The sequence below is a fragment of the Condylura cristata genome, unplaced genomic scaffold, assembly GCF_000260355.1.
Source record: "Condylura cristata isolate star-nosed mole 26May11 unplaced genomic scaffold, ConCri1.0 scaffold00004, whole genome shotgun sequence".
NCBI lineage: Eukaryota > Metazoa > Chordata > Mammalia > Eulipotyphla > Talpidae > Condylura > Condylura cristata.
Window position 1 is genome coordinate 35,120,686 of NW_004567105.1, and position 18,830 is coordinate 35,139,515.

An 18,830-nucleotide genomic window follows, 5' to 3' on the forward strand; every position below is an offset into this window, starting at 1 on the left:
TTATAGCTATGTTTTTTCAATTTTATTTCATATATATATATATATATATATGAAAGCACATGGAAAAAGGAAAATGGTAATTGTTTTATATAGACTGTTTTAATTTTACTTACTTACAATGTACAAAGTTACACCATGACTTTGGAAAATGAAATTTTATTGAAATGCACCATACCAAAATGTAGTTTAGTTTATTTAAATGTGAACAATGTTCAATTCATAAAAATGACTAGCAGGATGAGTGGGCAGTCTGTGAATTCCAAACTCATGGTAGCTCTCTAAATGTGAAGAAAACTCAACAGCCAACTGACTCCTCACAGAGTCTCTTCTCACTCATATCTACTCCTCTTCACCAGGGATGTATACATGGAACTGAATCTCACTGTTACCAGGTATATATTACATAAGATTAATATCTAAGGCTCTTACAGTTCACTCTTGATGTTTAGACTTGAACTAAGGAACATTTTCATAACACAGGATAGACTATACATCCATTTTCAAGATTTAATGTCTATCAAGGATGAAGCATAACAGTTCATTCCAGTCAGATTGATACCACTCTAAGAACTGACACTACCCTTGTTCCACTGGTGATCATTCATGAGTAGTTATAATTGGAATCTGAATTTCAGTATTGCATTGAGGAAAAAAAATTACACCTAGTTTTTCTGCCTTTTCGAAATAAAAGCACTGAACATGAAGAGAAAAAAAAATGGACAAAACAGTTAAGTTAAACTCAATAATAAAAAAAGTGAATAATTTAGGAGACATCAGGGATTAACAAGGAATACTCTTAAAGTCAAATAAAAAGGTTACATTAGTTTCAAAAGGACAAAAATAGTTAAAAGTGAAAAGCAACATGTTTTAGAAACAAAGGTGTGGGCCTTCCCTGATGGCACAATGGGTTAAGATGTACCAAAGCAAGCTAGCCACAGCCACTTCAATGAGTGATTCCCAGCCCCAGGGTGACCCACATGGCTGTCTCATCCACTGCTCCCCTCAGCAGTATATTTTGTCAATCTGCTAGTTCTGCTCCCCACTCTGTCTCTGGTGAATCCTCTCTTTGCCCCTGTACCTCTGGCCTGTACCCCAGTTCTGCATGCATAAATAAATAAATGTTAAAAAAAAAAAAGTGACTGCTAAAACTTCTGGATATTCCAAAGAACACCCAAAAAGGGTTATCTCCAGAGAATTAACATTAATAAACTATTTACTTTTTTAGTAACTATCTTTCCATCCAGTTACAAAGTTCCTTACTACTAGCTTGCTAAGAATTACTTTTTTTAAAAAACAAAGGATATTGAATTTTATAACTTATCTTTCATGTATTATTTAATTTATTAATGAGAACAATTATACTGGTTTTCTAAAGTCAAGAAAGCATTCCTGAAATAAATCCAACTTGGTCATTATGTATAATTTTTATATATTACAGAATTTGGTTTACCAATCACTTTATTTGGGGGTTTTGCATCTTTGATCAGTGAGATTGGCCTATAAATTTTCCACATCTGTCGGTTTCTGCATCAAGATTGTATTAGTTATAAGGGCACTCCCTTTTTTGTTTTTCAGAATAAAGAATGTTATTTTAAAAAGGAAGTACTGAAGAGATTATACATTTTCAAAGGTCTCAAATGTTAAAATTAAAGATAACAGCATACAATAAAGTGTATAATAGCAATTCCTTTAGTAAGCCTTATAGACTCTAATTTGGAATGCTAATAAGCCAACTTAAAAGTGGGCAAAGGGGGCCCTCCCTGGTGGCACAGCGGGTTAAAGCACAGCACTGAGAAGCTTAAGCCACCTCCCCATTAGTTCGATTCCTGTCTACCCCGGAGGAGATCCACATGGCGTGGCAGACCCCTCCTGACCCGCCCACTGCTCCCCCCAGCAGTGCACTGCGGCGATCTGCCCATTCTGCTCCCCACTCTGTCCTGGTGAATCCTCTCTCCCTCCGCATCACTGGCCTGTACCCCAGTTCTGTATGAATAAATAAAATTTTAAAAAATCTTAAAAAAAAAGTGGGCAAAGGACTTAAGAGCACATTTCCAAAGATTATGCAAATGTTACCACAAACATGAAACGTTGTTCATCATCACTAGCCAGCAAGGAAATGAAAATCAAAACTATATTAATACACCATTTCATACCCAACAGAATGGCTTTAAGGAAAAAAAAAAACCTTCATGACTTTTCTAACAAACTACTAGTATTGTGGGTTGCAGCATAAAGGAGCTTTTATTATAGTGGAGGAAAAGTATAACTGCTTTAAAGAAGTATCAGGCAACTCCTCAAAAACTTAATTATCTATTAACCTAGCAATCCCACTCTTATTTATACCAAAGAGAAATTAGACCTATGTCTGTAGAAAATCTTGTGCATGAACGTTCATATTACCATTATTCCGAATAGCCAAAAAAAAGTGGTAGTAACCCAAATGTTCAAAATTTAAGAGGATAAAATGTGGCAAATCTATACAACGGACTATTATTTAGTCATTAAAAGGGATGAAACTTGAAAATGTTAAATAAAATGTCACAAAAGATAACAGTTTGTGTAATTCCATTTGTGTGAAATAGTCACAATAGGAAATCTGTAGAGACAAAGCACACTAGTAATTAAGCTATGGCTGTGGGGGCGGCAAAAGGGGGCACGGATGGCTAGAGGGTATGGCTTTTATTTTGTGAAGTGATAAGTGTTCTAAAATTGATTGTGAGATTGTGGTGGTTGTATCCAACTCTGCATATTCTAAAAACAAGTAACTCGTACCCCTTAAATAGCTGCACTCTATGGTATGTGAATGATGTATCAGTAAATCTACTATGAAAGAGACAAATTAAGAAACCCCATCAACGAGCTAAGCAACATACCCTATTCTATGTTCATTCACTCAACCAAGGGACTCCTGCAAGTAATTCTCCCCTACTTTGATGAATGTCATTTAGCAACCCTTTCTTAGTGGTCTTATCAACCATTAAGATATTTCACTTTCTGGCCCTCCCTGGTGGCACAGCGGGTTAAAGCGCAGCACTAAGAAACTAAAGCCACTTCCGCATGAGTTCGATTCCCGCCTGCCCGGGAGGTGACCACATGGCGGCAGACCTCTCCTGACCCGCCCACTGCTCCCCTCAGCAGTGTACTAAATTGATCTGCCTGTTCTGCTCCCCTCTCTGTCTCTGGTGAATCCTCTTACCCTCTGCATCTCTGCCTGTACCCCAGTTCTGTATGAATAAATAAATCTTTAAAAAAAAAAGAAGTATCTGTAGAGGGCCCTCCCTGTGACACAGTGGGTTAAAGCACAGCAAGAAACTAAAGCCACTTCTGCATGAGTTGGATCCGGAGCCCGGGGAGGTGACCCTGACCACGCATCCCCCCTCCCCTCAGCAGTATACTTCGTTGATCTGCCTGTTCTACTTCCCATTCTGTCTCTGGTGAATCCTCTCTTTGCCCCTGCACTTCTGGCCGGTACCCCAGTTCTGAATGCATAAATAAATCTTAAAAATATATATTATCTGTAGAATAATAGAACTTTAAATGTTGTCAAAAAGATTATCTTCATGTACCAGGTCATGATATCATCTCACTAGAAATTCTCATTTTATTATCTCTCAGCTTCTTTCTAAAATACTTATGAAAACTCAGAAAGTGAAATCTTTTTTTTTTTAGATTTATTTATTTATTCGTACAGAACGGGGGTACAGGCCAGAGAGTGGAGGGTGAGAGGATTCACCAGAGACAGAGCGGGGAGCAGAGCGGGGGCAGATGGGTGAAGTACACTGCTGAGGGGAGCAGTGGGCGGGTCAGGAGAGGTCTGCCACGCCATGTGGTCACCTCCGGGGCAGGCGGGAATCAAACTTATGCGGAAGTGGCTTTAGCTTCTTAGTGCTGTGCTTTAACCCGCTGCGCCACCAGGGAGGGCCATCTACAGATACTTTTAAACTATACTATTTTTTCCTACGTGTAGTGGGTCAGGAAGTGAATGTATTAATCCTAATATGAAGGAACCAAGGTTCTTTTTTTCCAGAGTAACTGGAGATTTACATTATCATTATCTGCCAAGATGGAGTAACAGGGATTAAGTTCATCTTTTTATCTGAAACAACCAATTAAAAAAAAAAAAGATCAGATAGACATCAGTACAACAACAGAAGACAAATAGCAGACAAATAGGACAGACTAATAACTGGCAGACAAATAGGACAGACTAAGTTTAAACCAAATCATATTATGTGAGAATATATACCCTAATTAGAAGGCAGGGATTTAGAGGTTCATCAGATTGGATAAAAAGTTTCTAATTAAATACTGCCTAAAAAACCATACTTGCAATATATAAAACACAAGCTAGTTTAAAATGGTGGAAAAATATATTGTATAATACTAGCTAAAAAAAAAAACACCTGGAACAACCAAATTAATATCAGACAAGTAAATGAAATATAATTAAGAGCAAATAACATTATATGGATATATTGATAATGGCCATTTCACCATTTCATAAAGGGGTGAAAAGAGATTAAACATCATAAAAGTTTAATCATAGAACTTCAAAATACATACAGCAAAAACTGATTGAACTGCAAGGAAAAAAGAGGTAAATCCCCAATAATGGTTGAAGTTTTAATACACTTTTCTTAATAACTGGCAGACAAATAGAAAATAATTCAGATCAAACTGAACTCTCTAAACCAAAATACAAGCTTATTTTAGACCCAGAACAGGTTTGTTTTTTTAAAATGTGTGTATCAATGCTATTTGATGCAACAAATGCAGGCTGAACTACTAATTTTTTTTTCCTGCATACAGAACTGGGGTACAGTCTAGAGGTACAGAGGGTGAGAGGATTTATTAGAATGGGGAGCAGATCAGGCAGATTGAAGTACACTGCTGAGAAGAGGAGGAGCAGGCGAGACAGGAGAGGTCTGCTTACATCATGTGGGTCAGCTCCCTGGCCAAGGAGGTGTTTGTGCTTTAACTTGTGCCACTAGGGAGGCCCCTAAAAACTACTAATCTAAGTCACACTGACCCTAAAAAAATCTAGTAAGCATCAAAAATAAGACCCTAGTTTTAGGTAATTTATATCAAAGCAAGGTATACAGGCAATAAACACACAAGATATTTTCAGAGAGCGATCAATTATCAATTTGAGTGGTCAGGGAAGTGCTCTGTGAAGAGTTAAGAGGTGAGCTGAAACCTGGACGGTTTTGCGAAGATCAAGGCCGGGGGCTAGTATTTCAGGCAGAGAACAAGTATGAAGACCCTAAATGCATGCATTGGGTCAAAAAAAAAGCAGACCAGAGTAGGTGTACAAAGTCAGAGGCATGACAAGAGAAATATTTGAAGAGATAGGCCAGTTCACAGGCCTTGAAGGACAAGAAATTTGGACTTTAATGAATAATGAATACTAGAGGATTTTATTTTAGATAGTGATGTGTTTTGAAGACAACTGATTCCTGCACAGAAAATTGAGCAGGAACCAAGATGTCAGACTTCAGCACTCCAGGAAAGACATAATGATAGCATCAAGAGAAGAGATTAGAGGGGGAGAATGGGTAGATTGGAGATAATAAATATCAATGTGTTGTTACATATATTTTATAGACTTAAAGGACCTAGTAGCTAACAGAATATAGAAAAAGAACTAAGTTCTCAGCTTAAGCAGTGGATATGTATTTGGAATCAAAGCATGGAAATCAGTTTCATTCTGGTGTATAACATTTGAAGAACCTTCAGTTATCCAAATGGAGATCAAGTAGTAAGCTGAAAATGTAAGTCTGAACCTAGAAGACAATCAAGGCTAGACATACAACTCTGGGAGACATTCATTAGGTCTGGGAAAAGGAAGCAGTGCAGTTTAGTTGAAGTTCAATGGCTGAGTGAGAACTGAGATTTAGCTAGAGAAGTACAGGCTGTTCTTTCTATACCTGCATTGTCAACTGGCAATGTCAGCTGCATGTGGCTATTATAATATTTAAAAAATGCATTCAAGAGCTGGGGTATAGCCCAGGGTTGCGAGGGAAGTGGGGTGAGGGGGTGCAGGGGAAGAGGATTCACCAGAGACAGAGTGGGGAGCAGATCAAGCAGGTATCCTGAAATCCACTTGCTGAGGGAAGGAGCAGGGAGACAGGAGAGATCTGCTGTGCCACATAGATTAGTTCCCTGGCTGGGGATGAAATTCATGCTGCAGTGGCTACCCAATAGCTTCATAGTGTTGAGACTTAATCCTCTGTGCCACCAGGGAAGCCCTATTATCAATTTTAAGTACCCATTTTTGAGCATCCTTTCCAAAATCAGAACTGCCAAAATTTTGCTTGAGTTGGCATCCTCTGTTTAGTCATCTGGAAGTGACTTCCTGAGATAGGTCTAGGAAAAAAGGGCAAATGAGCCATGTAGGTGACTGTTGTGCAGTGTTATCACTAGTTCCAGAGATGGAGAACTGCAAACTAAATCTTATTAAGAGAAAATATTCTGAGCACAAAACAGTGCTGACATTTAAATTACAATTTGTCATTCAGTGAACATCATACAAAGAAATATATAACCAAATCTATTATCAGGTGTCAATATTCACATCATATGCAGTTATCGGCAGACCAAAGGGTATGAAAATGGGTTCTATAATAACCTGTGTTTCATACATTAATTTTATAAGCTCATCACAAGAATAGAAGCTTCCCTGAGAGCTCATGGAAAGGAGACTTTCTTTGTATGTATATTAATTAAAAAGTGTTTAATAAATATTAAACTGAATTAAAATATGGCTCAGCTATTACCTCATCTACCCTCTTTTCCATTTACTTAGGGTATATCAGATGCCTTTCTGTATTACCAGAATTTCTTCTGCAATTTTCTTCTCTATTTCCTGTATTATCTTTTTTTTTTTTTAAAGATTTATCTATTCGTACATACAGAACTGGGGTACAGGCCAGAGATGTGGAGGGTGAGAGGATTCACCAGGGACAGAGTGGGGAGCAGAACAGGCAGATCGACGAAGTACACTGATGAGGGGAGCAGCGGGTGGGTCAGGAGAGGTCTGCCACACCATGTGGTCACCTCCGGGGCAGGCGGGAATCGAACTCATGCGGAAGCGGCCTTAGATTCTCAGTGCTGTGCTTTAACCCGCTGTGCCACCAGGGAGGGCCCTCCTGTATTATCTTTTAACTTATCTGGCCCTTGTTCTTTCCTTCAAAGTCTGGTCATCTTGAGGTCAGGCCATGTCTTGTCCATCTTTGATTCTCCTAACACATAACATTGCGGACATTTGTTAGCAATAAAAGTCTACCCCGATGACTAACTAGTCATCTTTATATGTGTCTAAAACGAGGACATTTAAGCAAGCCCATAAACTGTTTATGATGATAGGAGTTTCAATGTGTAAAAAAAATGTTTTATTTGCTCAAGGAGGCCATGCTATGAAAAAACAGCTAAACTAATCCATGCTTTAGTGATAGAGCTGACTTACATGTTGTTAACCCATTTAGATGCAAACACTAGAGAATTAGATGAAGCCATTCAATGAAGTATGGATTGTTAAAATTAACTTCCACATCTCCGTCCATTTTTTCCCCATCCATCTTTATAAACATACCAATATTTAAAGATCTTCAAACTATTTTCTTCACTGGTTTAAAAAATAAGGACACAGGGCACTTAAAAAGTTTTTAAAAGCCAAGACACATTAAAAAAAAAAACCTAATAAATTTTTAATTAGAATTTTTTCCTTTTTTTAACAGGACAAGTAACAGATTACATCAAACTTCAGAACTTCTCAAATATCTAGTTATTATACACATTCCCATCTGTCTTGCAGGGAAGGATCTTGGTCAGCTTAACAGTTTCCGGTAAAATAAGCTGCATAATTGTATATATTACAATAATAAATGTACAGTGTTTACATGAAATATATTTTAGAAGCGAGAAAAAGATGCATCTGCATCAAAAGGCGACCTTTTAAATAAAATGCCACAACTATTTTATACATTCACTCTTGCAACAGGTCACAAGATGGGGTCACTAAGCTCAGATAAATCACTATGATGCACATAAAATACAGAAAGATTGGTTATGTTATATATATTATATATATATATATTTATATTTTCACACTTTAGCATCTGAGACATACACTGAGAATTTAAAATTTATTCTCTTCGGATAACAAATCATTTTTTATTCTTCATAAACATGGTGCCCACAAAAGCACATAGGTAAGGCACAATAGGGTTTTCTGTTACAGAACAGTGTGCATCATGTTTACTTAACCAGAAAACGTGCATTATCTGTGCAAGTTCATGCTGCAAACCCAACACATAAACTAAAAGGAAACTGAGCTTTAAACAAATTCAAAATTGATACTATTCCAGCTGTTTCACATATTCATTTGGACTAACAATGATATATAACAGGTTATTTTTTCAAAATGCCAATTGTTACATTACAAGCAAACTTTGCTCAGCAACTACTTTAATCTGAAATCAAAAACAGTAATAAAATAACTTTATTCAAACAAAGTAAATGCTGAGGCACAAAGAGATGGTCACTCATGCACGTCACTCGTGCATTTACTCTACTGCAAACCTTCATGACCCAAAATTAAAAATATAATTTTTAAATACACAATTTGCTGCAACAATGTGCCCTGCTTCAAATTTGACATATAACAGGGAAGTGAACATTTCCTTAAATTATAAAGATTGGGAAATGACTTAATCCCAATGGTACTATGCCACAGCCCTCGTATTTATAATAAATACAGCTTTTCACAAAATACCATTATCTGCCAATTGCTTCTTTATTGCTCACATAAATTTGAATCTATACGACTGGTATCAGAACTTTTACACAAAAATCATACTCAGACATTTTTATATAAAACCTATAAAAGTTATTTTAAACTTGTATCTAATACTTCCAGGTGTGCGGCTGATTGATCTATGTGATAGCACAGCCACATGTATATATGTGTGTGTGTGTATATACACATATACACATACATATACATACATACATATATATACACATACATATATATACACATTAGATTATGAATAAAATAGGAAGCTTATTTTACTGCTTTTTTGCAGATATCCTCAAAAAACAAGACTACTTTTGCCACCACCAGCATTTATACATATATACAAAAGCCAATTTAAGTACATGTACATCCACGTATACTTATATGTAACCACTAAACCCAAATTAATTTTCCCATATTCCAGCTGTAGCAAATTAATCTCTCACAAGCAATAGAAATCTAAGGTTAAATTGGGAAATAAACAGTTTAACCACATTAGCCTGTAAGGAATTATGGAGGTGACTGCATACAAAAATTCACAACATTAGTTCACAGGAAATCATGGAAATACAAGAAGCCTCTTCCCCATGCTTTTGTGTGGTTATCCAAACACTTCTTGGTGCAAAAATACAATCACCACATTTGAAAATGCTTAATAAAGTCAATGTTCCTCATGCAAAACTTTAAATGCATTGCCTTTACTGAGCTCCAAAAACTGAACAAAACAATTATTCTATCTACTCAGCATTGCTGCCTCACTGCTAAGTCCCTTTGGAACCTTAAGATTTCTGGAACGTTTAAACAGAGCTGTATTCAATAAAAATATTACATACAAAAAAGCATTTAAAAAGGAAGACAGGAAGCCAAACAGGAATTTTCCCTATGGTAAATAACAGTTCTAGGAGTGGAAGAAAGTCTTTTCAGGAACCTCCTTGAGAATTGGCGAGGCCAGTCCGAAGACGGAGATGAGACATAGAGTTCATATGTTTATTTGATGGCTTCAAGGGAGTGTTGCAAGTAAGAGCTTGGGGAAAGCGATGGTGATATCTATCTAGTCGTAAATATTTTACTGTAACCAACTTCCCTGTTGTAAAATAAAAATAATATTTAAGATATATAAAATATCCTTAGTATTTAAACAATGAACACAAAATGCAAATAAAAGCATCAAAATTATCAATCCAAAAATTCTACCTTAATTTAAAATCTACTGTAACTTAACAGTAAGTCATTGTTTATCTTCTCAAAATGTTTATAATACTCAAATTTCTTACCATCAAACCAAGAGCCATGCAATGCCTTAAAAGCTTTTCCAGCATATTCTGGAGACAAACATTTAACATATACACAACCCTGTGATATTTTTCAAAAAAGAAAGAAAAATAGTATTAGTTTAATAGCAACAACTCTAGTACAAAGAATTAAATATAAAAATTTACTTTACCTCACGTGAATTTTTGTCGACTGCAATGTGAACAATGCCATCATTATCACTGCATTTTTCTAGAATTGCTTCTTGAATTGCCAAATGCCACTGGTCCCCTATTTCCCTGAAAATTGAAGGAAGACAAAAAAAAATCAACAATAATATTCCTACTCAGTAGGATGATTTTATTGTCTCATATTTATAGTGTATAAGAATGGGACAATTTAAAAGCCACATACTGCTAAAATTAATAGTAAGTTAATGTTTGCTATCAGAAGTCCATATATTTAAAAAATACTAGCATCAGAAGTCTTTCTTTCTTTCAAAATAGCACTTTCTAACTTTAAATCCACAAAAGAGGCAATGAAAGATCAGCCCACTACAGCAGCGCAAAGAGGCTACCATTTTTATATTTAAAATCCTAGGTACCTATAGTCATTTCTTTTTTCATCTTTAATTATGACTTAAGTTGTGAACTTGTAAAATTTGAATATTATTTTATTTTTAATGACTTTCAAATTCTTGAACTTAAGGAAAATTCTTGGTAAATAGTATATTCTGAGTTTCTCTTTTATAAAATAATGGAAGAGTAAAACAGAACAAACATATTACACAAAGTGATTTTACTATCAATTAAGGCATATTTGTATTACAAGATATAGTGTGCCAAAAGGGAAGAGTGATTAGTCTTTAAATGGTAAATCTTCCATTTTAGGTAAGTAAATCCTGGACTATCACTGATTTCTTAATCCCTAAGGCATGATGTAAAGCTCCCAACAAAGGGATCATCATAATGTTAATTGTTTCTAACCTCTGTAAAATGGAGCGAGGGTATATTTATATAGTGACTGTGCTTCCCCACATTTCCAATACGCTGTCACTTATTTGGAATCTCATACCAACTTTTAACTGAAAAAAATGAGCTATTAGATGGGAGTTCAGTTATATGAAAACAATGCAATCTCCCCTGTCAGTATTTAAAAAACAAAACAATTTGGCCTATCATTGGACAAGTAGCAGTGACCTCTAAAAAAGCAAATTCTAAAGATTATTACAGCTTGTATGTGAAATTACAGCATCTAAACAGATCTGGAAGTAATAACTTTGACTACACTATTCTCTAGATGCATATGCTGCTTATAATTATATAGACACAAAAATTCCTCAAATATTACACGGACAAACAGACACAACGCGTACAAGGAAAGGTGCACATATCTTTATGGATAATTTTTTACAATAAAAAGATTGAAAATTTTTTAGTAACAGATATTTTAATATATATCACCCATTGAGGCAAAGACTGTCAGCAGAAATTGTATGAAGATTCATAAAAGTTTTACAAATCATTGTATATGTGTCTTTGCTTGGAAAAATAACCTTTCGATTTTAGACATAGTATCATAAGAATATCATACATTTATCAGTCTAATATTCCAAATAAAAATGACATATACCTCTAATCACAATACTTACATAACTGGATCAAACATATTTCGAATCTTTAGACACGGTGTCAAACTATTTGGTGGTGAATTTCTTCTATCTAAATGAAATGCTACAAAAAATAAATTAGTTTTACTATGTGCCATTGTTCCATTTTGTTGAAAGGTATTAAATCATTCAAGTTCATTCAAAAATACCATGTAAAGTTTTAGCTATGAGCCAAACCCCTGTATGTGGTAAAGATAACCAGTCATTGTTCTCTTTAGGTGAGGAGAGAGATGAAAGCAATGTCACCTAAGAGTCATAATTGTGGTAAATAATAAAAAAGAAAAGAAAGCTGTCAAAATTATTTAAGCTAGTCTTGGGAGTATCACCAAGAAAGTGAAATTTATACTGGATCCTAAAGAATAAATAAAAAGGCAAAGCGAAGAAAGTTATAAAGAACATTTCAAGCACAAGTGATGATTTTTTTTTAAGATTTTATTTATTTATTCATACAGAACTGGAGTACAGGCCAGAGATGCGGAGGGTGAGTGGGTTCACCAGAGAGAGTAGGGAGCAGAACAGGCAGATCCACGAAGTACACTGCTGAGGGGAGCAGCAGGCGGGTCAGGAGAGGTCTGCCACGCCATGTGGTCACCTCCGGGGCAGGGATCCAACTCATGTGGAAGTGGCTTTAGCTTCTTAGTGCTGTGCTTTAGCCCGCTGCACCACCAGGGAGGGCCACAGTGATCATTTGTACACAGCCCCTGAGTCAAGAAAGACTTTTTAGGCTCAAGTAAAAACACAGCTAAGATGGCTAGAATGGGGACAACAGAGAAATCTTATTTCTCTGGAAAGGAGAAGGAAGAAGTCTGATCATTCAGGAGCATTAAAGTATTTGGATATTATTATACAACAGAAAGCTACTACAGTATTTTAAGAAGAGAAGTATATAGAGATCTGTCTTTTAAAATTACAACTTTTTAATTTAAAAATTACTTTTAATTTTAATTTTACTGTTATGTGGATAATCAGGTATAAGTCTACTTGTTTAAGGACCATTTTGAAAACTTAGAATCTATTATAATGAATTTACTTAATGTCATTAAAATGCTTTATCAATACAAAAAAATAAAAGAGAGGAGATGATAAAAACATAGATAAGACATGCCTAAAACTGAAGGAAAAAACAGAATCAGGATATAAGGCATAGATTTAACACAACTTGTTTAAAGACTGTACACATGGAATAAAAGAGAGGTTAAAATGATTCCAAGGTTGATGCCAAAACAAAGAAGGGCTATCATTAATCAAAAAGGAATATTTGAAGTCAGTTTGGAGTAAGAAGAACAGAGTCTTGCAGATGCTGAATTTATGGTGCCCATCTCCTACAAAATAAGTACACAGCTGGGAATAAAAATCTTAAGACCAGAACAGAATACTTAAAGATGTAAATTTGAGAGTTAGCAATATAGAAATGGTAAATAAGGTCGCAGCATGAGAATTTTTAAGGGAGACAAGACAGAATAAAAAAACTCCAACACCTACAGCTCTAGAAAACTAAGAAATCTGGAAAAGATGATTGAACAAAGTTTCAAAGCAGAAATATTAACAATATTAAATGAGGACAAGATACTTTCCACTGATTTGGTAATACGGATGTCTGAGAGCTACTTCTTTGGAATAAGGGGTGACAGACAGATTGGAGTCTGCTGAAGAATAAATGGGAGGTGTAAAAGTAAAGTCAAGTACAGTAATGGTTGTAACAGGGAGAAAGGTTGGGTAATAACTACAAAATAATGCAGAACTTAACAAGTTTGCAGAGACTTCAATAATGTGTTTGGAGAGAGATTACAATATAGTTAAGTGCTAATGAAAAGATCCAATAAAGGCAGGAATTAAAAACAGTGAAGAATACACTTGAGAAGACTAGAAGCACTGTGGCAATTTGAAAGATTTGGTGTGGAAAATATGATTAGGTACAATTTGATTACTTCTATTTGAATCATTAACTGAGAACTAGGAAACAGCAGGAAGGCCAAGTTTGAAAAGAGGACAGTAATCTAGAGTTGTTACTGAGTAGGAATGTGAAGTAACTAGCAAAATATGATGAGAACATGAGCATCAGATAGTAGCTGAGGTCACCGTGGAGGTACCAGTCTGCCAAGTTGCATGATTTTTCTCCTGCTTGTATAAATAAGTTTCATCTTTAGTTCAAATTTACCAGAGCAAGATGAAAGATAGGTAATAACTTCAGAGCACTAACAAGGTAATGATTAGAAAGATGGATCATGGAAACTAACATGAACAGAAAAAGTAAAGATGAGAAGACTGAAGAACTTGAGAAAGTAGATAGACTGAAGAATCAGAATTTCTACTGTGTGTGTGTGTGTATGTATGTGCAGAAAGCAGTATGCTGAAAGGATTAGTTTATGAATAAAGATAATGTATATTAAGGACTTCAGAGGTATATGATTAAAACATCTGAGGTTTTATTGTCCAGACAGTGCTAAGGGAAGGTAGAGGAACAGTAACTAGACATCTTTACAAAACCAAAGTCTATGAATGCATTCACACCACCTACCCTAAACTAGACGCAAGCTTCCACAAAACAGGACATCTGGAAGAAACTATTTCTGGCCAATTCTGGTCAGAAATTATACCCAAAGAAGAAACCAATTTAAGATATATGCTGTGCTTCCCTAACTGTACTTACCACCTAGGTCAAGCAAAGATGCATTAATTAATGAATCAAATGTTTCAAACACTTCAAGAACAACCTTTGTTGTTCTTGATCCTTCAATGACTGCTGCTCATTTCAAATACTACAGCTGTCATTAGCATAAATAGTTTACTGGCTCTGCTACAGGTAGTGTTTAAACTTTAACTGGCGCTTTAAAATAGAGACTAACCTATATAATCGTCCTGTTTACATTTAACTATCTTTAAGCTAAAAATTCAAACAGGTCAATTTGTTTTTTAATTACTTGGGAAAGATTATAGAAAATGACAACTGCTTGCAATAATAGTGAATCCAAAGGACTATTATAATTGCCAGCCACCTACCCAATTACCTTTTAATTAAACCACTACACTTATATAAGGTGAGAAATATTAAGCCTATTTATTAATGGTAAGACTATCTTTTCACATAAAACCACCATCAAACCCTCCAGTAGATACCCATATTTACATAGTATGACTTCTGTTTAGAGGGCTTTAAATGAAAGCAAACTTTTCCTTATTATTATAATCAACCTAAAGTTGTGTTTTGTTCTGTTTATCACACTTGCAGCCTATTCCTTTCTAAAGTAAAAATAATAGCTGAGGTTTAAAATCCTACAAGTCACACTTGGTGATAGGAAACCCATAGGGACTAAAATTGAGATGGGAAAAAAAATGTAAAAATGTAAAATAAACTGTTAAAAAAAAAAATCCTACAAGTCACATAGTATTCAATACCACAATGACTAAGAACATGGGTTAGCTAGAAACAGAAACCGTCTTTATATTCATCTTGAAATACCTTACATCAAAAGAGACAATACAAATACAAATAAAAAAATTCATAAGCACAATAACTACCTTTCCTAAAACTTCTAGTGCATACATGACCACCAACTGCTAGTCTAGGAAGAAATTAGGCTAACACTCCAAACTCATTATATTCAAGTACTAGGAGTGATTAGACATGATTGGCTCTGAAACTGTTTCATAGGACCCTTCAATATGAATCCTTTAAAGCAAGAACTTATTATTTAGTATCACCTCTGGAAACATGGCAACTTCATTTCAGGACCATTATCAAAAAACTCTTTGAAAGTAAACAACAGAGAAAAAAGGGAATGACTGGATTTCATCATGATTTCAAAAACAATTTACTTGCTTTTACCTATGTTATTCTTAGCAAACACTGGTAAATATACTTTTGCAGACAAAAGAATTTTATATTTACAATTTTGTTTTATTCTACTTTGATATAGAATTAACAGTTCCAATTCCTTATGCTTTTATATTACAGTCAACACACTATGTAAAAATAGGAAAAGGTTCTACAAAATTTTATTTTACAATTTCAGATTCCAAAAATATTAAAGAAAAGCTATTACAGAATCATGCAATTATTACAAGAAATATCTATATAGGTGGCTTCACTAAAGACCAAACTTAAGTGTGATGTTACTAGAAAAACTGCACGATAGATACTTGCAGAAAAATAGAGCTAAGCATTTGGGGTGGATTAACACATCATGAACTCAAAGAAAAAAAAAGGCAGAAGGTTAAACTTTCAAAAAAATTAACAGCATAGGGCCCTCCCTGGTGGCGCAGCGGGTTAAAGCACAGCACTAAGAAGCTAAAGCCACTTCCGCATGAGTTCGATTCCCGCCCACCCCGAAGGTGACCACATGGCGTGGCAGACCTCTCCTGACCGGCCCGCTGCTCCCCACTCTGTCCCTGGTGAATCCTCTCACCGCCCCTGCACCTCTGGCCTGTACCCCAGCTCTGTATGCATAAATAAATCTTAAAAAAAAAAAAAAAAGTAACAGCATCCTCTTGGAATTGGATCTGAGGCATTTTAAAAATGCTTTTTAGCAAAAGGAGCCACCATCACCACCATTGTACGATAAAAGGCAAAAGTAAATGGTATATAAATAAAGAAGTATACTGATTAGAGTAAAAAACCAAAATTTTCATTAGCTTTCTACTACTCTATTCTAGTAAATTCAGATAGTTTTAAGGCCCTCCTATAATATTCCATAATATTGATAAGGGAATTATAGATCTCACTGGGTAAAAAAGTAAAACATGATTATATAGACTAAAAAAAGCTCAAAAAGTTTTAGTACTCTCTTTTTTCATAAAAAGATAAAGAATTTGGGCCCTCCCTGGTGGCTCAGCAGGTTAAAGCACTGCACTGAGAATCTAAAGCCACTTCCGCATGAGTTCAATTCCCGCCTGCCCCGGAGGTGACCACATGGTGTGGCAGACCTCTCCTGACCCGCCCGCTGCTCCCCTCAGCAGTGCATTTCGTCGATCTGCCTGTTCTGCTTCCCACTCTGTCTCTGGTGAAGCCTCTCACTGCCCCTGAGCCTCTGGCCTGTACCCCAGTTCTGTATGTACAAATAAATAAATCTTTAAAAAAAAAAAAAAAGATAAAGAATTTATCTTTAATAAGTTATTGAAACTGAGAGCCTAAAAACTATGCCAAAATATCAACAGACATATATGTATATAAAATTCTAAAAACATTATTTTTAAATTAGTATTTCATTCTTTCCCTTTAGATGTACATTTATCTTTCAAGCACTATTCTAGGTACTGCAAACAAAAAATGAGTAAAACAAACAAAATATATATTTTATAAGCTTTATATATGGGCACTTTATCTTAACAATATATAACAGTGTATAATAAAATAGTGTAAGTAATTTACTATGTAATTACTATACAGTTTCTATAGACCTAAGTACATATACACACACACAAAGCAACTGTAATAAAAGGCATCAAAATATATTATTTAAGGCTATACACTTAAAGACTACAGAAAAAACAGAGTAAAATTATTAATGTAAATTAAAAAACCACCAAATATTCCTCTAGGGTTTGGTGTTATAATCTCAATTTTAACTTTCCCATCTAGAAAATAATATGTGAAACTACTATGTCTTATTAGTAAACAATTGCATCAATTATTGGAGAGATTATTTTTTACACAATACTGCCCATCTGAACACACAATCAACAAACAAAAAGGGTAAACCCAGTAAGAAAAATAATGATGATGGTGGTGGTATTAGTCATTATTTTATACTGCATTTGCTAAGTGCTAAATATACAGCTAAGTACTAGGTACTATTTCAACACCTTTACTTAACGTGATCTTATCAATAACTATATGAGGTTCTTATGAAGCTCATTTAACAGATTTTTAAATTTCATTTAAAAAAATTAGGAATGAGAGCTAAGGCAATTTGCCTATGATAGAACTTTTTCTATACAAAAGACTTCAAAGACAGTAACAGAGTCTAGAAATGGGGAAAAGCCTTTGAGCTGTGATTACTAATAACCCCTCAGTACATAAGAGTCTCCTGAATAGTAGTGGCTCTCTCTTTTATAGTTTTGATTCCCTAACAAAAGTAAGAGTGTCAAAAGGTCAATATCAGACAGCTTTACTGTATGAAGAAGGAAAAAAAGAAAAAAACTAAGATACTTTATAATAAAAAGTAATAACTAACTTTTATTATTGTGAACATTTAAAAATAATGGGACATGAAAGAAAAGTACAGTTGATATTCATAATATTGCAGCTGATATTCACAATATTGGATACATTTGAGGGAAAGGGGATTTTAAAATAGTTATATAAAAAACAGTTATTTTTTTAAATCAAAAGAAAAAAATTTCTAGAATGGATCCTTTAATTCCTATACAAAAGTGACAACAAAAATAAGTAAAATAAAGCATATTTTTGTTTTTCTAAGTGTGGGTGAAGTAATTTAGTATAAAGAAAACCAAGTTGATGCTGTTTATAAAAAACATGCTTACCAATAAATAATAAAATAGTTTAAGATATGAGGACAGGCAAAGAAAAACCAACTTAAGTGTAAATGAAGAGACTATTGAACCAAAACAGAATATAAAATTACTTGAACAAATAAATAGGGGACACAAAAAGGAATACAAAAATAAACTGCAATATATATGAGAATTTCATATATGACAAGGTGGGATTTCAATACAAATCATGGAATTAAAAATTAGGCTCCTGTAATACATAGTATACAAAAACAAATTCCAAATGCAAAAACTTAAACAATAAAAACCTTAGAAGTAAATATAGGCAACAACATGTGCATCCTAGAGATGAGGAATACCTTAACCCAGCATGGAAACCCAGAAGCTACACTGGGGAAAAAATAAGACACATTACATGAACATTCACTTATATGAATGGTGAAAGAGAGACACATAAAAATAACGGATTTAATGGAAAGAAACACACGCTATATAAGTAATACATTAAAAAGTAATATGAGGCCCTCCCTAGTGGCGCAGCGGGTTAAAGCACAGCACTAAGAAGCTTAAGCCACTTCCGCATGAGCTAGATCCCCGCCTGCCCCTCCCCGCCTGACCCGGAGGTGACCACATGGTGCGGCAGACCTCTCCTGACCCGCC

General features: G+C 35.0%; 1 protein-coding gene across 1 annotated transcript in view; it reads right to left on the reverse strand.

Annotated features, from left to right (window-relative positions):
- Positions 1 to 9,004: 9,004 nt before the first annotated feature.
- Positions 9,005 to 18,830, reverse strand: part of LEMD3 (LEM domain containing 3) — a 56,302-nt gene continuing 46,476 nt past the window's right edge. The window contains exons 10-13 of the mRNA XM_004676522.2: positions 11,700 to 11,781; positions 10,242 to 10,347; positions 10,072 to 10,150; positions 9,005 to 9,881 (exon numbers count right to left, since the gene is read on the reverse strand). Of these exons, the coding sequence (XP_004676579.1) occupies positions 9,718 to 9,881; positions 10,072 to 10,150; positions 10,242 to 10,347; positions 11,700 to 11,781 (431 nt within the window). The 3' untranslated portion in view covers positions 9,005 to 9,717. The remainder of the gene's footprint in view (positions 9,882 to 10,071; positions 10,151 to 10,241; positions 10,348 to 11,699; positions 11,782 to 18,830) is intronic.